Consider the following 21,676-nt stretch of genomic DNA (forward strand, 5'->3'; position numbering starts at 1 on the left):
AACTGTTTTCCTTTCAGTGCCTGTGTCAAACATAGAGCAACAGTATAGGGACATACACGATCAATATTTTGGCCAAAAATCAAAGCTGTCATTCAATACCACGACTTGACCAGAGAAAACAAGCCACATAAGACTGGTTAACTACAGACTCAATATTATGTAAAAAAGTTGCTGCTTCACTTTGTTACAGGCCATTTTAGAAGCAGTGATAATGCTGCTTGGCAAAGACAGACAGAAACCATGGGACTGGAACAGACATGTACTTGGGCAAACATGTGGGTGAAAGGTTCAGTCCATCATACGATGTTGCTCTGTTCATAAAGTAAAAATGGGTATGGAAAAGAGTTCCTTTTATGTCCCTACAGGAGGGGGAAAAAAGTCCAACTCATCATGTGGTGACAGCAGGATATGCAGATGCTTATCGAGCAAAGTAGCACTACATTCACTGTTTTGCTGAGTTACTATAGCAGCAAAGTAGTGACATAAGAAAAAAAAAAAACAAAACTAAGAAGGAACTGACATATACCAGCTGCCATCATCTGTCTGCCACTCACCTTTTCCCCACAGAGAACTCCTATAGCCTCCTTGCCCTTAGTACAGACACCTTTGCTTCTCTTTTGAAATAAAAAAGAGTAATTCTGTTAACACAACCCAAAGAGAAGAGTTTCAAAAACATTCTGGGGACAGAAGAAGGAGTAATATTTCTGTTCACATAACTGGCACAAAAAGTTTAGAGGAGCATGTGTGTGCTTCTAGACCAAACACTTTCCCTCCCTTATTCCTTCCCCTGCCACCTATGATGCTCTGAAAATGTCTTGCAGAATCTGAGTACAATACATTTCTGAAAAGATGTCCTGTTTTCTGATGGCACCTGATATCCCTAACCACCCTGTGAAAAATGTGTCCAAACCAAGCACTTTGATTTTAAAATACCATATGCATTGAAGGAGAAATTTTTGGAAATAAATCTCTAGTCTTGTAAACGGTTCCTATCTTTGGAACAGATCAGACCTTGAATCATTATGTTTCTGAGCTTTCCAGATACCCAGACAGCTCTTTGTCTTGTTGCTTGGGCACATTCCTACCCCATATAACTAGCTATGCCAGATCCTTAACTGAGTAGACTAAATAGAGCAGGCTAAAACTCAGGGAAAACTCAAGCGGATCCCTGCAGCCCTACTACCTATAGCTGTACTGGACCTGATCAATGGAGGTGCTGACCTCCTCTGGCAGCTACTTTGCTGTTTAGAACCTGACTACTCTTTTTCCTAAACAGTTCCTTTTTTGGTGATGGAATGGGAAACGCATAGGTAATGGAAATCTTACAAACTTCTGGAACAGGCAGAGAAAGTACACTTCAATTTCCACAATGGAGGAAGGGAAGGGAAGGGAAGGGAAGGGAAGGGAAGGGAAGGGAAGGGAAGGGAAGGGAAGGGAAGGGAAGGGAAGGGAAGGGAAGGGAAGGGAAGGGAAGGGAAGGGAAGGGAAGGGAAGGGAAGGGAAGGGAAGGGAAGGGAAGGGAAGGGAAGGGAAGGGAAGGGAAGGGAAGGGAAGGGAAGGGAAGGGAAGGGAAGGGAAGGGAAGGGAAGGGAAGGGAAGGGAAGGGAAGGGAAGGGAAGGGAAGGGAAGGGAAGGGAAGGGAAGGGAAGGGAAGGGAAGGGAAGGGAAGGGAAGGGAAGGGGGGAAGGGAAGAAGGGAGGGAGGGAGGGAGGGAGGGAGGGAGGGAGGGAGGGAGGGAGGGAGGGAGGGAGGGAGGGAGGGAGGGAGGGAGGGAGGGGGGAAATACAGTGAAGTTTACTCATGGCAAATATGGTGCACAATTTCTGTTAAGTATCTACAGATCCCTAAGAAACATACAGATTTTATGAGCTCTGTCATGAAAAGCCTTTGAGAGATCTTTAAGAACAGTGTGTATGTGCTAATAGGCTTTTTAATCTATACCTTCCACATTTTGTCCAACTGAGTTGTGATTCAGTGACACAGTGCTTATACTTTGTATGCACGATCAGAGTGTCACCATGGAGCCAGCTGCAGGTTAAGAGGCAAAGTTAAAACCTCAGCCATAACAAAATGTACCTGGTTGAGATATAGCTCAGAAAAATTGACTATTGTAAGGTGTACAAAAATATTTATGAGTTAAATTAGCTCTTTATTAACCAGCTAATTAGTCCTCACAGGAGCACCCTTATGGGGAAGATCATATAAGTATTAGCCATATTTTAGCAGAGTGAATCACAAATGTGTAAGTGATGTGATCTGTCCAAGTCTAAACAGTGAGTAGGGGCCACCAGTGGTATTAAAACTGGTTCCCATTCTTGTCCTTTGACTGTTTGGTTTTCCTTCCAAATGGTTTCATACAGGTTTTCAAAAGATGCCTTGTGATTAACCAGTATCACATCCTCTTCTGACCCCCATTTCAAAACAAAGAAAAATGCTTAACAACCTCCAGACAAGTAGTTCTGTTTCTAAAGGAGGTTCAGTACGAAGAGCTATTTCCTAAAAGTAGACAAAACCATTTTGATATTTACAGAAAAATACAACTACCTTGAATAAACAAAACATTGAAACAACATGGAAAGTACCAAACAAGAAGGAAAAAACTCCATGTAGAATGAAGAGTCTCGTCCTCAAAGTTGGTCTAATTCTTGTAAAAAGGTTTAGACTGACAGGTTTGGAAACTGAAGGGATATCCACAGGTTGTGATGGCATAAGGAACTACACAACACTTATCTTGTCATCACACCATTACAGCCATGCTCTGTGCTGGATACATGAGATGTTCAGTTGTTACGCTTATTGCAGTCTGGGTTGCTGCTGCGATCACCCCAGAAATGTTACTTTCTATCAATAAACCCAAACTTGTATGATAAAGCCTTTTCAAGGATTTTTTGGGTAACTTCAGTTGATATAAATTCCACCACAGGAATAATTCTGATAAATATAGATTCTCATAATGATGCATGGTAAGTAGGAAGGAGGGAAATGCCATTCAATTCAATGTAAGTGTATGTGCCCTTCTAAAACAAAGACTCTTCTGACATTAGTATCACTAGTACTGAAAAAACCACTTGATTCTCCTAGAAATAACTGTGAGTAATATTCTGTCTATGAGATGGAGATGATATCTCCTACACGGCTTAAGCAAAACCTGAATGAAGTTTAGAATGCTATAAAAGTAGGACTGCAGAGCTTCTAACAGTTTTTTGGAGGTTTGTGCCTGCTTCTTTACTTTTTAGAATGTCCTGTTTCACTTTGTGTAATAAACAGCTTTTTTTACTATGTAATTCATCTGCTGAATTTAGCTAATGATGATGTTTAGGTTTCCAAACAAGTTTATGAAAACCATTTGACCTCTACCAGAAACAAAGTGACATGAGAATGCAGAAGTGATGCACTCAGTGAGGAATTATTTATATACCTCAGATATGTTTTTCATTAAAAATTATATTTATTTATACCATACATACTACAAAACAGTGGGGATTTCTTTCTGTAGATATAATTCAATTTTTTGTTGTTTTGTTTTTTAGACTTTCCATCTTGCTTGTTACTAATAGCTTGGGAGGAGGGATGGGAGTGCAGTACAGATAACACTACAAAGGTCCATGTGTTTTAGAAGAATGCACCTTTACTGTTCTAATTTTCCTTTCTCACAAACACACTGAGCTTGCACAACAAACCAAAGTGAAGCAGATCTCTCCACTCAGTTTAACAAGGCAAAGTAGTTGAGACTTTGAGGAAAAATAAAAAAGATGAAAGAAAAAAGTCAGTGAAACTGCTTAGCTTTTTGCTATAAAGTTTTTTTTTGTTAAACCAGAAGATAAATTTTCCTTACAGCTTCTGTGGGATCCACAAATGTTTTCAGAGCTTCATCAGTGTACAGAATCAAAAAATCATCAAAGGCTTGTAACCCATAGGAACACAGTGAGAATTCATTTAGAAAGACTTTTCTTTTATTTTCTACAACTGGAAATACTGATTCATTAGTTATTGATTCCTACTTTCGGAAACAAGGATACTGAAATGCATAAAGAGTACTAAAAAAGAGGAAATCCATATTAAGAGTTTCCTCCTGAAAATGAAACAGGAGTTAAGTTCTCAAGTGGACATAAAGGTAAGAATAATCAAAATGCACAGCAAATCAAAGCAACAACAAGCTGAAACAATGGAGCATTTCTGACTCTTGGCTAAGAATAATAATGTTCTGGGTCAGTAAATACAGAAAAGGAACACATTCTCACTGAAGGATTATTTTATTGTATGTTGAAATATCCCTTGGGTTTTCATTTGTTTGTTTGTTTGTTTTTTCTTTTGTTATGTTTTTGTAAAGAAAAGAGTCTACAACACACACCCTAATGGTTTTGGCTGTAGACTGAACTTAAGTAAATACCATCACTCAGTCAGTATGTTGTGGTAACTCAGGCTGCCAGTGTGGTTTACCAGCTCAAGCAACATGTGTAAACACCGGAAACAAAAAAGATTCAGAGGACAGCCTCTCTTTCTCTCTGCCTTTCTCAACTGCTTGCTCCTTCTCACTCTCCTGTTCATGCTTGCTCTCTTTCTTGGACTTCCGTTATTTTCTGACAAACCATGTGGGTGAAACACAAAACATTAACAAAACTAGAGATCCCTTTTTTCTGGTCTCTAATTTTATCCAAGGGGAAAGTTATCCAATAAAAAGTCCAGCATATGTTTTCAGAGCTTCTAAGTGCTTCTGCCATTACTTTCTTTTGATTGCTTCTATAAAACATGCCTTAATCATACTACAGCACTTTCCATTGCAAAAAAGGAAACTTTACAGAACAACATAGTTAACATTATTTCCCTGTTTTGTTTGGGTTTTGTTTTTTTTTTTTAAACACCACAAAAAATCCAGGCCATAGTAAGGAGCACACAAAATTATATTCATCTTTGTTCTGTGACAAGTAGTATCAGCATTTATATCCCCAAATATTATGCCTGTTTGACAAAAGAAAAGTTTCCACTGATTCACATGACACAATTCTGGTTTGGTTTTTTTTTTTTTTTTCTTTTATGTGATGTAGTGTATAAGGAATAAGGATACACTATTGTTTCTAGTAATAATTGGCACTTGAAAAAAGCACCAAGAATTCTGTATTTCACTTTACCCCTTTTCCCTCCCCAGTAATTTTTTCTGTAGTCCAGAAGCTACAACTGTGGTTATGGTGAATAACTACATTTAATTTTTTCAAAACGTGTGCAAAGTTGGCACTTTTGTATTAACACTAAACACTAATACTCTTTGTTTGGCATTCATGCCCTCATACTGACCAGACCACTTTTATCTAAGTGTATTTTTTTAAAGACACTTACTGAAAATATGGCAATAGTTTAAGAAAAAAAAAGCATGGATATTATTACACATCCCCTTGTAGTGTACGAAAAAGTGCATGACTGGATTTATGTAATAGTACAAGACAAAAAAACTGTATCAGATCAGGTACTGTAAAGCATGCCAGCACCTCTGTATTACTTATATCTAGCAGGTAGTTAAAACAAGACCGTGGTTCTTTTAAAAATGTGCATTAAAGCTAACATAAATGAATAGAACTAGCCAGCAAACTATTTTTCCTGCTTATCTAACAGCTGAATGTAACTGTAAAAATTAAGCAAAAAAATAAGAGTTAAACCACCATCAATACAATTGTTTTACATCATAGGCCTGTCAAGGCTCAATATATATATACAAGTGTAACAGCCATGCTTAGTAGAACGTTATCCCCAATGCTTAGAAGACACAAAGACAACTAAGTAGATTGGTTTTTTTTCTCTTTTTGTTTGTTTGCAATTTTTTTTGGTGTTTTTTTGTTCTTTTTTTTCAGGCAAAAGTCATGGGTAGAACAAATTGTCTCTTTGGAGATGACCAAGAACATTCTAACAGAACTAGGGACAACTGCAAGTTTCCTGTGGGTTTGGTTTTTTGTTTTTGTTTGCTTTTTCCATGAAGGGTCTCTTCCCCCAAATTAAAGATCCCACCTTTTTTTTCTATGCAAAAAAAAAAGGAAAAAAAAAAAACCCAACAACCAACAAAGGGGAAAAAGCACCTGGTGTTTCTTTCTTTTGTTAAAAAAGAAAAGAAAAAGATTATATATATATGTATATATATTTTTATATATATATATTTATATATATATATAAAGGGAGACTGTATATGGCAGTTCAGATGTGGTGGGCCCTCTCTGAGAGCTGGCATTATGCTGTGTCCATCCTTGAACTAATCTACTGAAGTGAAGGGAATGTTTTTATGCAGATTGGGGTTCTGACTGTGCCGGTTTCGGCTACGGACAGAGGAGAACATCATGTTGCACCCAGGGACTTTACATTTGTGCATTTCTCGCAAGTGCACTGTTTTATAGTGCACTCTGAGGGTTCCCTTGTTGCTGTACATTTTGTGGCAAATGTTACACATTATCCCACCGTTGCTCACCGAAACACTGTTGAACATGAGGGATCCTGGGACATCAGTGCCCATACCTACAGCTAAGGCGGGGGCATCTGCTTTGTGGGCAGATTCCCCGCTGTCACTTGCCCCATCAACGTCGTCCAGGAGAATGCCCTCATCGCTTCCAGCATCAGATTCTCTTGAGGAGTGGATACTGCTGCTAGACTGGATGCTCGAGGTGGTGCTCAGGTCTAGGACCATATAGTCTTCCGACATGCCCCTGCCATACCCATTCATATGGGAATCCTCAGTACCAGCAGGTGAGGAGGTGTCTTCCCTTATGTCGAGCCCCATCTGATGCTGAGCGCCATATATCTTCACCAAAAATTCATCACGGAGGTCCTTACTAAGAGAAGGCTGTGAGGTGTCCAGGCCCATGTCATCCAGTTCTTTGGTCAACAGTTTACGGTGCAGGTTTATGTTAGCACTGTGTCTGGGAAAGGAAGAGGGAAGGGAGAAAAGGAAAAATGTACAGTATGTTTGATTAAACATACAGTCATCAAGCACCAAATCAAAATTCTGATTTATCAATAATTTATCATAAAAATATGCTCTATCCATGTTTCTTGGAAAATTCAGTCTTGTTACAAGTGAACAAATTGAAACATAAAACCAAACCAAAACAAGCAAATTAACTCCCCCATATTGTTTTTCTTTTCAGCTACTGCTCCTCAACATTAGTCCCCAGCAGCAGCTACAGCCCTTTTGTTTGATATTTACAAAATAATAAATTGTGCTAGCAGAAAATGCAAAATGTTCTTCTTGGTTCCTGAATCCCTGCTGGCCTTCCTAAAAGCCTTGCTTCAAGAGAAGATATTAATATATGGAATATCTTTGTGTGTTTGTATCTATGTCTATCTCTAGATCCATATCCTTATATGTTTTTACACACATACATATAAATATATTATATATATGTAGTAGCATAACTGTGTAAGTGAAATATAGAAATATAGAAAAAAATAAAGGTAACTGAATGATACATAGTCAGAGGTCCTGATTCTGATAATTTAATTCTGGTATAAAGGGATTAAGAATCAGGCCAAACCAAGATGGAGAAGACTTGAAAGGTTTAGGAGAACAAGTCTCTGAAATCTACATGTAAGTTTCTGAAAATCTTAGCCAAAGTCACTGGTTCCATCTTTCTGGGAGGGTACTGCCACTCGTCCCCGTACTCTTCCCAGTATTGTGTCTGATGCAGTGCTGATTGACCCAGTAATTTCCAGTAAAAAATCCCTACTAATGCAATGAAAATTTTGCCCCAAATCAATCAAAACACTTAAGCATGGGCTTTGTTTTAGTTATGTGCTGAAGTTACTGTGGGTGCTCAAGAGACACTGGAAAAGCTGTCACTGATGCCAGTGGTCTTTGGGCCAGATCCCAAGAGCCGCCAGTTAAATTACTCTTAAGAGTTTTGCAGGACCTGGGCCTTTGTTCTCAAGAAGTAAAGCTCTACATTTACAAACAATCTAAGCCTTTGGGTTAGTAACTGTGTAAAACAGCCTATTATTTTAAATACTGCATTCTACTCTCCACTTTTGACATTGGGTTTATTCATCCATTGCAGTAGAACCTCACTGATTTGCAGTGGTGTCAGGAAACCCTCTTTGAAAACTTCATTTTCTAAATTAACAATGCAACCAACAAAGATGACAGACATCAAAGACCTCTGACCACAGAACATGCTCATTTTGTTGACGTGCTTAATATTAAGAAATCAGTATAAAGTTTTCAGTATTAGAAAACTTTAGGGTTCAGTATTCAGAATGTGCACCATTCTGAGGAAATGACAAATATTTATTCAGTTTCTTTGGAGGGTGACTGGATTTTCAAGTCAATAAAAAAAGAATTAGCGAAGTTCTACTGCGTAACATTCCTTGCAAGCTAAGGACCCAAACCCGCAATTTACAACATGCAGACTCACCAGCCTGTCTGCCCATTATAAATTGCAGATCAGAGCCCAAATGTAGGAGGGAAAGAAAGAAAGGGGGGGAAAGGGGGGGGGGGGGGGGGGGGAGGGGGGCACGGGCAGGGTAGGGGGAAGAGAGAGAAAGAAAGAGAGAGTTTTAACATAGGAATACTTTAATTTGCAAAAAGCACTAGATAAAATATTGCCATGGGAAGACATAACAATGATCAAATATTTTACACACATTCAGGTCCTACAGTAACAAAAAAGGGAGAAGGGGAACAATAGCTATTAGCAATATTTCCTTATTGGAAGCTTTTGTTTTAAGAAACCCTTTGAAACATACCTCTCAACTAGCTGACGTCCCAAACATGGTACAGCAACACAATGCAGATAAATAGGGAAAATGCAAATGGTGGGAAGATTAAATTGACGTAGAGTTAATTTCTGTAATTTTCTATCACTTACTTTGCAATTCATCTATCCGTTGCACATAACTTATGGGAATAAATAAAGAAAACAGCAATGGAAGCGATCCGTCCCACTCACCTGCAAATGCAGGTAACTGTTCTCTGACATAAAACTGATACTGAACTGCAGTTTAATTGAATCATGTCTGCTTGGGATGCAATTATTCCAGTAAGGGGGGAGTCTAGAAGAGAAAATTTCTCCCCTAATGAGAGACAGTTGAGAGGTATGGGCAAGGGTGGAAAAAGTGGAGAGTATTCCTTGTTTTTCTCCCACATGGGAAATACTCCTTTCACACAAGCAAGTATAGCACCATTGCTTTTTGAGGCTCAGAAGTGTAATTATGCATATCCCCACACTGCACTTAGGAAGGCTGAGCTTACCTTGTGATAAGATCAGCTTTCTAATCTTTTGCTAAATTGAGATCACAAAAGAGAGAGAGAGAGAGAGAGAGGAGAGGAGAAAAGAGAAAGAAAGGGGGAGGGGGTGGAGAGAGAGAGAGAGAGAACAAATTCACATTCCAATCCAGACATATCTGGGTTTTTTTTTAAAAAAAGACAAAAGAAAATAATATCTGAAACCAATAAATACAGACTTTTAAAAAAGTCTTGACTGTGAAACTGTTTTTTGTCAGCTGTAATCTCACTTATACTGTTGTCCTGATGGATACTGATTCAACCACACAATATGAAAAACATAAAGCAAATTAATCAAAGCATATTCACAGCATCCCCATTATCATCCACAAATGAGTTCTGAACAGATGCATGCAGTGTGCACATACATGAATGATAAACAGTAGTCCTAACAGTCCCTTGCCTGGCTGGTGTCAGATGGCATACAACTCCATGTAAAGTTGCTAAGTGCAGTACAGGAAACGCTTACTGTGAAGGCCTGTTCACACTGACCAGTGTTATTACATGACCATAAAAGCACATTTGTGCTTATCATCATAACGCTAACTGCGAACTACTCATAAAGTGCTCATGTGTTTACTCCTTATGATTTCTCCCCCTCTCTCCCCTCCTCACTCCCCTGGTACAGGAATTTGCTGCAGTGTAGAAACTAGTCAGGATAACTGTAACTGTTGTTTCCATGCCTTTGCACTTACTATTTCCTTAGTCTGTTGCTGAGAAAACAGCAGCCAGGCATGCAGCAAAAATTCACTGAATGAAGAAATAAGAATAAATAAAGAGGGGTTACTGTGCCCCAGATGGATAGAGGCCATTCTGAGAAAGACCAGTGTAAGGATGCAAACCCTGCTGATGCTCTGATAAGAAGAGATGCCTCCCTTATTTAATTCTCACTTACAGCAGTGGCAATCAGTAATCTAGTTAAGGTATGTACCAGCCCATAATATCTGTCAGGCAAACGATGTGCAGAAATGTGCGGACCAGTTCTGGCACTCTGTTCAGTACTGTCCCTTTTCCGCTGTCAGCAGTACTGTTGGATTCTCCTAATATAATTACATTGACTTTTATTCAATTAAGTGCCATTCCTAGCCTTAAAAAAAAGCTACTTTATCAATTGATTCAGGTGTAATGCAATAATAAAGATGAACTCATGGCAGTGCATTAGCTCTGCTGTTCATAACTTCTGAACATAGGTTCATTCATAGCAGTCGATTTCCATTATGCAACCACAGTTCAAGAGAATTGATTCTTTTGCATTCATTTCTTAATCTATTTCACTTGTGTTTAATAATCTTCCTAAATATCATATGCAAAAACATTCTGGTAGGGATGAGAGGAGCAAATTGTGAGAAAAAGTTCATCTATTTGGACACTGAAGTTTTGAAATCTTATGGCAAAACCAAAGTCACAGAGGCTACAACCTTGTCAGAATTAAGAATGCTGTCTGCTGAAGGTACTAACACACATTTCCTGAATAGCTGAAAGGTTGTTGGGATAGGAGGGAAGGAAGAGTATGTTTTCATAGACACACCAGTCTAGAGTACTTGGAGTCTGGCTCTGCACCCCTGTCCCATCTGCTACACAGCTAAATGTAGCATTGCACCCTGAGTACACCGTGCAGGGTGCTGTTTATGCCCTGTACAAAGAAAGTGCTTCCCAGGGCTGACAGTAGCATTCTCAAGGCTTCTTTGGAAAATGATGACAAGGGTGCTCTGTGTAGTAGGAACATGCCCATGAATGTAAGGACAACTACAAGTAATGGATCCATAAGCAAAAAAATGGAATTAAGAAAGAAGAGTAAGGATAAAGGCAGACTAGAAAGAGAAGCAGTACAATCAGGAAGTTTTAAAAGGGAGATGTACTGGGAAAAGGCAAGAACTGGCAATTGCTAAATAGAATAGCGTTGAGTTTAGGGGCAGAAATGAAGCATGATTTGCTATGAAGCTATGAAGACTGTTATTCAGCTGGAAAGGCAGAAGAGTATGCGGCCAACAACCTGTACTCTGACCCTGTAGCTGCAAACAGCAGTCAGAGAAAAATGAGGAGAAAAAGTAGCACTACAAATATTGGCCAAGCCCATACTATCTTTTGTCTTGATAAACTTAACTATTTCTTTGCTCCCCTCATCCAGTGTTGATCTTCCTTGCTTTTTTTCTTGGAAAATGTACTCATTCAGCCATCTTAAATTGCTCCAGTTCCCAGACCCACTTCTCCATGCCTAATTGAAGAACTCTTTCTGTGCTGCTTTGTCACTCCTAAATCCTAGCAAGTCCTCTACCAGCCCTCAGCCAATGCTAGCCACCTTGTCATCTGTTCATCTGTTCCTACCCATGGCACCTGCAGTTTCTTGCTTCAGCTGTTCTGTTCCCTGATGTTATTTACAAGCCGCTACCCCTTCATCCTCTGAATACTGCTCCCAGGTAAGTGTAAATAATGTTCCCTGGGTAAGCTGAGGCACAGCTTTGGCAGAGTGATTTATGCCAGTGCATAAACACTGCCATCAAGCAGGCAGAAAATCATGAAGATATGCCAAAAGCAGCTAAGCTTCAGCTTGCCATGGCTCTAGTACTCCTCATACCTGAGCTAGCCAATTTAAGGCCATCTCTGGTGTCCTTTGTACTGCAGTTGCTGCTGTATCTGCGGGAAAAAACCTTGAAGAACCTAAATGAATGGCAGAGGTACATATATGTATTGAAAATGTAAAATATTTGACCTAATAAAATCCTCTGAATGACTCTGGACTTCTTAGGCTGCTTATTTGTACATCAATGACCAAATGACATTTCATCATGGCAATGGAAGTGTTGCGTAAAGATAATTGGCGAATGAAGTCTTCCAGGCAGAAGTATGAGGTTGAAAGAGCTTAACTGAAGGCATATCTCACTTAGCTCCAGTTGCCAGATCTATCCCATCCTAGGCAACAAGGGATGGTGAAGAGTGTTAATTCTGAGAATTTAAAATACTGTGTGTCCCAAAAAATGTCCAAACACCTGTTTAGCTGCGTACTACAAAAATGAGGAGAGTATTTTTCCAAGATGTTTTGAGATGTAGCTTGCTGTGGCAAGGAAGTTTCAACAAAGTCTGGTTTATTTTAGGAGGCCAAGAATGCCTGATTTTTCCACAAAATTATCATTCTTCTTTCAAGTTACTATTCATGAACTAGACATATGGTGGGCAAAAGTGTGTGGAAAGTCCTCACCAGAGTGAATTCAGCCTTCTGAATTCAATGATCTTAAGAATGGATCAGTGCTCCTGTAAGGATGATAGTAATGATGATACAAATGAAATCTGTGGTCGTGGCAAAGTAACAAGGGTATCTTAGCTCCCACTTCACCATTGCCCTTTCAGACAGGAGTTTTGGTAGCAGCACAATGCAGGGTGCTACAGCAACTACAGCAGCTCTCTGACTGTGGGCATGATCCCACTGGTGGTAGTATTTTTCTTCCCTTGTGAAGTTCATGGAAGTATTCTTCCATAATTAGAATTCATTGTCGGTTCCACCCCACCTACTACTATCAAGCTCCTCTGCTGAGAGATGTACTATGCATCAACAGAAGAAAGGGGATTATAAGCCTAGGAAATATGGTCAATTAAACGTACATGCCATTTACACAGCTCATAAATCCAGACTGGGTTCTCTTCAGCAGTTTCTTTCTGCACTTGTCAATGAATCTGATTTTGTTAATTTACTATCCATTTGTTGGAAAGAAAAATGTAATGGCCTCTTTATTATAGTTTATTTTTATTTAGTCAGTCTTTTTGTTTCTTTTTGAAGTGAGTGAGGAGGAATTTATCAGAGAGCAGAATTTGTCCTGGCATAGAAATTGGCATGAATTCTATTGATGACTCAAGGCCAACTTTTGATGCACCCATGGCTGTAGTCCTATTTGCACTAGGACAAAATGCATCTCTGATGAGCACAGCAGAGTTAGGGAATTTGGATGATAAAGAGTACTCTATTTACATTCAAGTACTATACAGAGCACAAAATCAACTGCATGAAAATTGGGCTGAATGTGTTGTTCACAGTTCAGGGCAGGGCAGGTTGTTGAAAATGAAACATAAAGCATTGTTTTCTTAATTTTTTAGCAAGAGAAAATTATGATTACACTTAAATATTAAGGGGATGAGAGAAAAAGAGAGTGAGAATGAAATAGCAGCATAGTTGTTAGGGCAGTCAGTTAGGGACTAAAGAAACCCATTTTCCAGTCCCTGATGCAGTCAGACAGAAAGGCCAAGACAACTGATGTCCCAGTTAAATGTCCTAGCTATTGGCCCCTTGCTCCTCCTTGGCTGACAGAAAACGACAACGTTCCCTGATGAAAAGCTCAAACATCAAAGCCCACTGTATTGTTCATTAAAATTCTGAAATGAATAATTTCAATATTTCCAGTTGTATCCCGCCACATCCTTTCTTTCTATGTTTTCAGATAAAACAATATCCCCATCTCTTATACTTCAAATGTTCTGAAAATGCACTTTCTGGCAATTACATGATTTGGCAAAGTAATACCACCCAGCCCTATCATTCTAACACTGCAAAGAAATCACAGACAGGAGGTCACAGCAGGGAGCCATCAGTCTTTGGGCAGCTTTGCTTTAAGATACAACAAGTGATCCCAGCATTAAGAAATACAATGAAACTATATTTGGAGACTTAATGCACTAAAAGTCAACATTAAATTATTTCCTGTTAAATTCTGTTCTTTTCAAGTACTAGTAGATTTTTGGTTTTTTTAAGAAGATAGAAGCTAATACTGAGTTACAAAACCTGAAACCACACAATGTTCAGCAGTCTGAAGAAGGTTCTATTACAAAATCAAAGGCCAGGACACATTTGTCTGGTGGTTTACATACTGATTGGCAAACCTCTTATTAAAGTTGGATATGTATGTAATCGCTCAGGTTGTACAGGCCCCATACAAGCTATCCTCCTGCTATACTTAATTTAAAACTAAGCTTTGTCAGTCTTGTTTAAAATACCATAAACAATTAAACTTTCATTATTCCTCTCATGAGACTTTTTCCACACCTATTTTCAGCTCAGTATTCAGCTTACTTTTTTACCTATAATGAAATGTTAAAGCAAAGTTGTCTTTGTTTCTCTTCACCTCAAAGGCTGCCAATTAAGATTTATGATTTTGTTTAAAAATTTCACATGATTTTAATCACTAACGCAATTTGCTAGTATGGCAAAGTATTGTGGTCTTACCTCAATTTCGTGTTCCCTTCCTGCTTATTTAAGCCTGAAACTCATAGAAAGGTCTCAGAATATGTGAACATAACAGAAAGTAAACGAAGAATTTTATGCTTTCTCAGAATCAATGCAGATAGAAAGTGCTGAGTTTCATGCAGCTAAAATCAAAGAACCAGAAAGTAAGACTCTGGCTAAATATAACAGTGTACATATTTATGAGAAAAGATATGACCTTAATTCTGATATTTCTTCAAGAAGGAAGCAGCAATCATTTTTCCCATTTACTTAAGAGAATCAACAATAAATAGTTCCTGGAATTTAATTAGTAATGGAAACTGTTAAAGAAATTATCTTCTCAGTTACTGTTCTAATTTTGCCACTCTCTTAGCAGTCTTTGATACTTTTTTTTTTTCAATTACAAAGAAAAAAATTCGTAAGTCTAAGCAAAGATAATAATTATGGTTGAAATTCTGATCTGACCTACACTATAAAATTCACATTTATATGAACAGGGCCAAGGTTTCAATCTGTGTACTAGCACTTCCATGTATTTGATCATGTTTAGTTTGCCTCTAAATGTAAGGGGAAAAGAAGGGATAGGGGCTAGTCTTTAGAACAATGACTGAAGACAAAATACTATAGCACCCAATGAAACCATGGCATTTCTACATTAACAGTTTGGGTAATAACATCAGTGCTTGAGGCTTTAAATTGCATAGAATCTGAAAAATATTAACCTTTCATAGGAAGAAAATCCAAAAGGTAAAATACAGTTCAGCACCTATTAAAAAAAGTAAAAAAACAGTACTTATTAAACGCAGGAAATAAAGGACAAGTAAGTTCTTGCAAATTAAAGATGTGGAGCCCAGTCATTTCAATCCCTTTCAATATGAAACAAATCACTCACACTGGTCACGAAGACAGCTCCCTCTACACTCAAATTATTCACTTGAAGATAAGCTCCCATCAAACTCTTTAGGGGTTTAACTAATTTACTGCACAGATACGGCACGTCTGTTGTAATAACAGGTAGGATGTATTGGGGTCGACCATTTATCAGAATTAGACTTCTTTTTTCAATTCGCAGTGAATTATGCTGCCTACACTGCTCCTCTTTCTCAGAGCTTCTCATCCCCTTATGGCCCCTAATGTGGCAGGCAAACAAAATTGACAGTCTCATCTTGTCAACAAGGGGTGATTCTCCTGAGAAGCCATTTAACTTTGCAGAGGAAGCAATGTATTAATGTGCCTGTCCCAGGAATGTTAATCATCTTCAAGCTCCCTCTAACTTTGACATGAACGAAATCACCAAATTTGTTTACTAAATGAATCGTAATATGCTAATAAGAGAGCATGACATATATGGTAAAGCCAAACAGATGGTTTGTTTACTCCACTTTGCAACTTTATAAATGTTGTAACTCTGAAGATGTTAGTGAGAATTATTGGTTTGTTGGCAGTGGCAAACACGCCTTTTGCATACTTAATCCACAGTTAGAGTCAGAAAACAATTTGTCATCGCCATGGAATGCATAAAAAATGTTAATGCTGAGATGGCATTTGGGGAGGCAGGATAGCCGACTGTGTGAGCAAATACTCAGGTTAGATGTGGAACTGATATCTGATGGCAATGTTTGCTACCAAATAATTTTTAATGTAAAATCTGACAGGTTCAGGATTCTTGAATGGCCGAATAATTCAGTACATACCTGTTGAGGTGTTTAGTGAGATGGTCCTTACAGTGTGAACAGAATTACACTTTCACAACAGCTGTGTGTGCTCAGAAGCATTGAGGTCATGTTGCACTCTTAATATATTACTATTGTTGTCCATTAAAGATCAAAAGATATTACAAACAAAAAGCACAACCACTTGCGTATTTGCCAGACTTACTCAGAAATGATCAAAATTGTGTTGCAACACTTCAACCTCTCACTTTACTAGCTGCCTGGAAGCAAAACAAACTCATTACAAAACAGCCAGCACTGTTGTCTGATATCTGGACTGGTTGAGAAAATTTAAAATAAAAAGATTTATCTGGCGGAATATTTCCAAAGTGAACCAACTAAGTGTAGCAATGTTATGTGCATGAGAAGGTCATCATATGCACAACAAAGTCCTTTGATAGAAATTACAGGTGCTCAGCACCACTGACAGTCCAACGGCAGTAAGCTGTTTCTACATCTCCACATGCTCTACAGAAAAGTTTATCTCCTGTGTGTTGAAGTATTTTGCTGGTCCTTCACACAAGGTGAATTTCCCCTTAAGAAGTACTGAGGCAACATCCAGGTAGAATCTGTTGCCAAACTGCATGAATTAACATTTCTGTTTAAACTTAAATCATCTAAATAGTATATGATCCAAGTTTTGTAAACAGAAGTTTTCATCCTTCATTTTACTGTTACAACAGCCATGTAAAATGTGAAAATTTTGCAAGATTTTATGCAAACAGTCCTTCCAGTTCAGCATCCCACTCGAATTTTACTGTGTTTCAAGTTTCAGTAAATGCAAAAAAAGATAAAACTCAGCCAGAACAGCTAGCTTCCCCCAATTCTGCTTTGAAACCAATTCTTTTCTCCCAGACATTGATGCACAGCAACACATTATCTCATGATTTGCTTAGAAGGTTCATAGACTCTTTACAGATTGCATTATAGTTCAAATTAATAACAAACCCTCAGATCCAGGGTTAGTTTTGTATGATTTCAGGTTAAACAGCAAATATGTAAACCATTTCTTTTGGTCATAATGCAATGGTAATTCTCATTCCACCTGCTTTGTTTGTCTAAAAATGCTGGTTTTATTTATATAATACCAGAGGAACTATAAAAGCAAATATGATGTGGCACTTCAACAGGGTTCCTCTATTACTAATTTTTGCATTACTAAATAAGTACCCCTTTCAGGTCAACTGATAGCTGATTATTCTATAACCTCACTTCACTGATGCCCCAACTCCTAAATAATTTCAATCCTCTGAGATTTTTCCATACATACTATTGTCAGCAGTTATTAAATTCTCAAGTTTTTACCCATCCACAAGAGACTGTGAAAAGATATCTAAGGGAAGTATGAGTTCAGCTTGCCGTCCAAGGATTATTTTGGAAGAAACATTAGCGGCCGTCCCAGCCTGGCGCTTATATCTCATTTGAAACATCTACTCATTCCTGACCAACAAAGAAAATTTCAATAAAGTACTTTTACTGGTTTAACAGCAGTGAGCTCCTGGGATTGTCAAAGTGCTCAGTCTTTTCCGAGGAGAGAAGGAATCAGCAGCTCAAATATAATTAACCTTCCATTCTCAATGCAAACTGCCACGCACAGGAGCTCTGCAGTCTATTAGTGAAGTTATAACGGCCAACAGGCAGAGGCAAAATTGGTCAAAAAGTTGGCTGCTGCTGTCATATTTTTAGAATTATGATTAATGACACTAATAATGTGGATGATTACTGATATGTGTATCTCCTGCAGTTTATCATATTGCACTGGCTGCCTACGTCCACAATAAACATGATGCTATCATTTACCTCTTTATTGAAGGCAATCCTTCTCTTGAAGGAGCACATTCTAATTACTTTGTAATGTTTTATGTCTTAAACATTTTGCAGCTCTGGACCTTGCCAACTGCTTCATGTCTACCATTGATTAATTACAGAATGTTTAATCAAAATTTAGAACCTAATGCAGTCATTTATGAGTGTGCTGCAGTGCCAAGATAGTTAGGCTGCTGTCCCAAGCTCGGAGAGTGCTGGGTTCAAAATTAAATCCCAGAAATGTGGAAGATGCCAAAGATTTTACCTTGAGTGATTTGAGTTTAAAATCTTACTTCGGTTGATGAATGACAGGCACCCACCCAAAATGAGAGGTCCTTCTTGTGCATGTATGTCTGCTTGTGTGTTTCTATTACATTTTTCTTCTTTAAATGTCTTCATTTTTCCTTTTATGCCATTGCTGCTGTAGTTGCTTCTCAGCTCCCTTACAAGACTTCCCTGCTGCTAGAGCTTTTGCAAACACCAGTCAAGAGAGTGTAGATTTGAAGTGGTTAAACAAGTGAAAAATAATTTGCAGGGACAAATACATAAGTTTTTTTTTTAATGTGGATTTTTATGGTACTGTCATACAACCATTCACCGTTGAAGTTAAGTGTTTTTTTAATACCATTACTGAACTGCTGAAATGGATGCTAATATAGCTTGGAGTGCTAATGTCAAATCCTGGTAATAAAAAAGACAGACTGCTGAATGAAATAATTTCAAGTAAAAAATAGAACAAAAGTGCTCTCACTCTCGCTCTCCACTTTTATTGAATTGGGACTGACTGAGCCAATTGCTTTAGAAGTCTGTAAAACACAATTACTAGTGAGCTGACTGACCCAGCAGTGCCCCTTCTGTGACAGAACAGACTAAAAAGGCTGCAGAATTAGTGCTGCTCCTCTATCTGGCTATCAGACCTGAGAGACGTCCAGCACTGGATCTGTTATCCTTCCTGCCAGGGCCTGCCTCCTCCCCTCATGAAATCTTGGTTCTCAGTCTTACATAATATATGATCTGCATGCATCTTCTTCCTGAAACAAGGGCTTATTTACCTTTTCTGAGTGGGAATCCAAGTTCTCTTTCTATCCATTGTATTCTTAGATCTTTATCTACCAACACAGCTAGATACATGTCTTTTAGTACACGCATCCACAGGCATACACACATTTACGTGTTTGGGCTATTTTTATTTCCACATTTTGTGCAGTAAACACAAAAGTACAACGTAAGATTTATGGGCAGCAAAATTAACTACGTGCCCTTTGTATTTTCAGTTGTAAGTGGCTGAAGTGCAATTGCTTTTTTATTTTGGCATAACAAAGAACAGGAGAGAGAAAGGGACAGAGAGGAAGGAAGAGGGAGAGAAAGGGAAAAAATGTATTGAACTGGAAGTAGCCAACACTTTTCCCTAGTTAATAAAATAAGCAATAAAGTTTGTAAACCACTAGAATCAGTAACATTGGAAATCACAACTTATAAAACTTATAATTTACAGCTTATGTTTCGGACTCACATAGTTTGACATGGACATACAGCTTAGGCCTTTTTTTTCTTTCTCTTCCAAAAAAAAGCAAAAACAAAGTGACAGCAAAAATGATCTTCTTATTACAGTCACATCCTTTCTTTCTCTCCTCCCGCTCGTCCCCATACAAAACAAACCATTTTGCATTTATAAACAGTGCCAACAAAGTCCTGCAGTCCTTTCTTTCTTATGACAGTGTACATTTTGGCAAATCTAAAACTCTTTCATTTTTCTTCCAGGTCCATTTATATGAAGCCTGCAGGTGCCTTATGGCAAAAATGTTAAATTATTTCTTAGACAAATCTTTTTAAGTAATGCTTTTTAGGGCAAGCTTAAATGCAAAATGAGCTCTTAATTAAAAAAAAAAAACCAAAAAAACCCACAACAATTTGCTTAGCACAAGGCAAACTGATCGTTTAAAAGACGTTGCTTGGGAGTAGGAAACACTACTAAAACCTTAGGTTTTCTCTAGAAGTGGTGGGCTCTAAACTCCTGTCAGGAAATATCCAGTGTTTGCCATTAAAAGGTCAACATGTGAAGAGTCATAAGTGGTATTGCACCTGAGATATTCCCATGTTACCTCAGGTCCCAACAGACCACCCAAGGTATTTCTAGTGCCATTTGGAATGTTTTATGTGTACCTGCTGGATGTGAATGAGTGGTTTCTCCTGTAGTACCTACAGCATAATACAATTAATAATAGTACATGATGTGTGCCACAGCTGGGCATCTTTGCTGAAGAGAGGCAAAAGACAGAAGACTGAGTACTGCAGGCCAGGTTCAAGGGGTAGCAAAAAGCAGTGTGTGGTGTCTTGCAGTACATAGTGACTTGCAGTACATAGTCTTTCCTTGACACTGCCCAGTATTTAACTCTGATAATTCTGCATCTCTTCCTTCAGATAAGTAGTCAGCAGTCTGGTTATCTTTCTCCTTAACTGTTTCTAACTGCACAGTATGCTCCTGCAATTATGGGCTCTACTTTACAAATTTGCTATTACTCCCTGTCATATTTGCTAACCACTAGCAACTTGTATAACCATGAAAAGGTGTGCCAGATTTAGAGAGGCTGGGTTTTGCATTTTCTTTTCCCCAGGGTCCGTAAATTGCCAAATATTTTTGAGTAGCATCTTTTCACTAAGACATATTTCAGTGCAAAACACTCTCATCTCACCTGTTTGTTGCAAACCTGCCTTCAGGCCAGTGGCTACAGCAAAACGTTCCCTGTAATTCTTAACCAATCTATCTGGGTCTACTACCCAAGACCTATCTTGTTAATATTGGAATAGGAACCCAAAAAAGCTTTGTTTTACTATACTGATTGCCTGCTACATAATTCTACTTCAAAAAATACCCCGTGACCTCACAAACCCTAGGAATGACTAATATCTTTGGGATGAGGCCAACTGTGGACAATGTCTACATCTATGCAGATATACTGACAGGACTGGCACACTATCCTCCAAAACAGTGTTGTAGCTATTTGGAGTCATCTACACCCAGTAATTTTTCCACCTTCTGGGTTATTTTTTTTTTTTTTAGGTGATTTCTAGGGCTTGCCTCACCAGTTTTCCTACTTTCAGGTAAACTTAACTTTAATTCAGATATGCCCCAGCACAGTCACTCAGTTCACGTTCTAATGAATGAAATGGCTCAAATCTAGGGGGAGGAGCATCATCATCATTAAGGGGAGAAGAAAATGACGTCACCTACAAGTAATCTTTGGTTAGGCCATAAGATCTGATGTAAAATTTGCCTCTTTAGGTGACAGTTTCTCTTTTCAGACAAGCACAGCTGATGAATGTATCATGTATGTACATAGGACAGCATTTACCTGCCTACTTAGGTTCTCTCTCATTCATTGAAAGCTGTAACTCCAAAGGGCAGTAAACACACAGCTGTTTGTGCCACAGATGTGTCTCCCTCCCCCTTTCATTATTTCTCCTCAGACTCCACCTGAGACTATTAGACCTCGCAGGTTGCAGTGTCTTGTTCCTTTTCATGCATCCAGGCTTTTGCAAGTAGTGCCCTGGTGCTATCTTGTATCTGTAATGTACTGCTTCCTCCACTGTAACAGAAATCTTACAGTCTTCTGCTGTTAAGTTTAAAAGAACAGCTAGAGTCTTTCTCTGCAGGTACTAACATAGCTAGATGTTTTGTTTACTCCACTTCCA

The 21,676-nt window shown here is 38.5% G+C and overlaps 1 protein-coding gene across 2 annotated transcripts in view; it reads right to left on the reverse strand.

Moving 5' to 3' along the window:
* Window positions 1-6,195: 6,195 nt before the first annotated feature.
* BNC2 (basonuclin zinc finger protein 2) overlaps window positions 6,196-21,676 on the reverse strand; it is a 233,101-nt gene continuing 217,620 nt past the window's right edge. For both annotated transcript variants that reach the window (XM_074812594.1, XM_074812595.1), the window contains one exon: window positions 6,196-6,896. In XM_074812594.1, coding sequence (XP_074668695.1) covers window positions 6,236-6,896 — 661 coding nt within the window. In that variant the 3' untranslated portion in view covers window positions 6,196-6,235. The remainder of the gene's footprint in view (window positions 6,897-21,676) is intronic.

The sequence above is a fragment of the Strix aluco genome, chromosome Z (genome assembly GCF_031877795.1).
Source record: "Strix aluco isolate bStrAlu1 chromosome Z, bStrAlu1.hap1, whole genome shotgun sequence".
Lineage (NCBI taxonomy): Eukaryota > Metazoa > Chordata > Aves > Strigiformes > Strigidae > Strix > Strix aluco.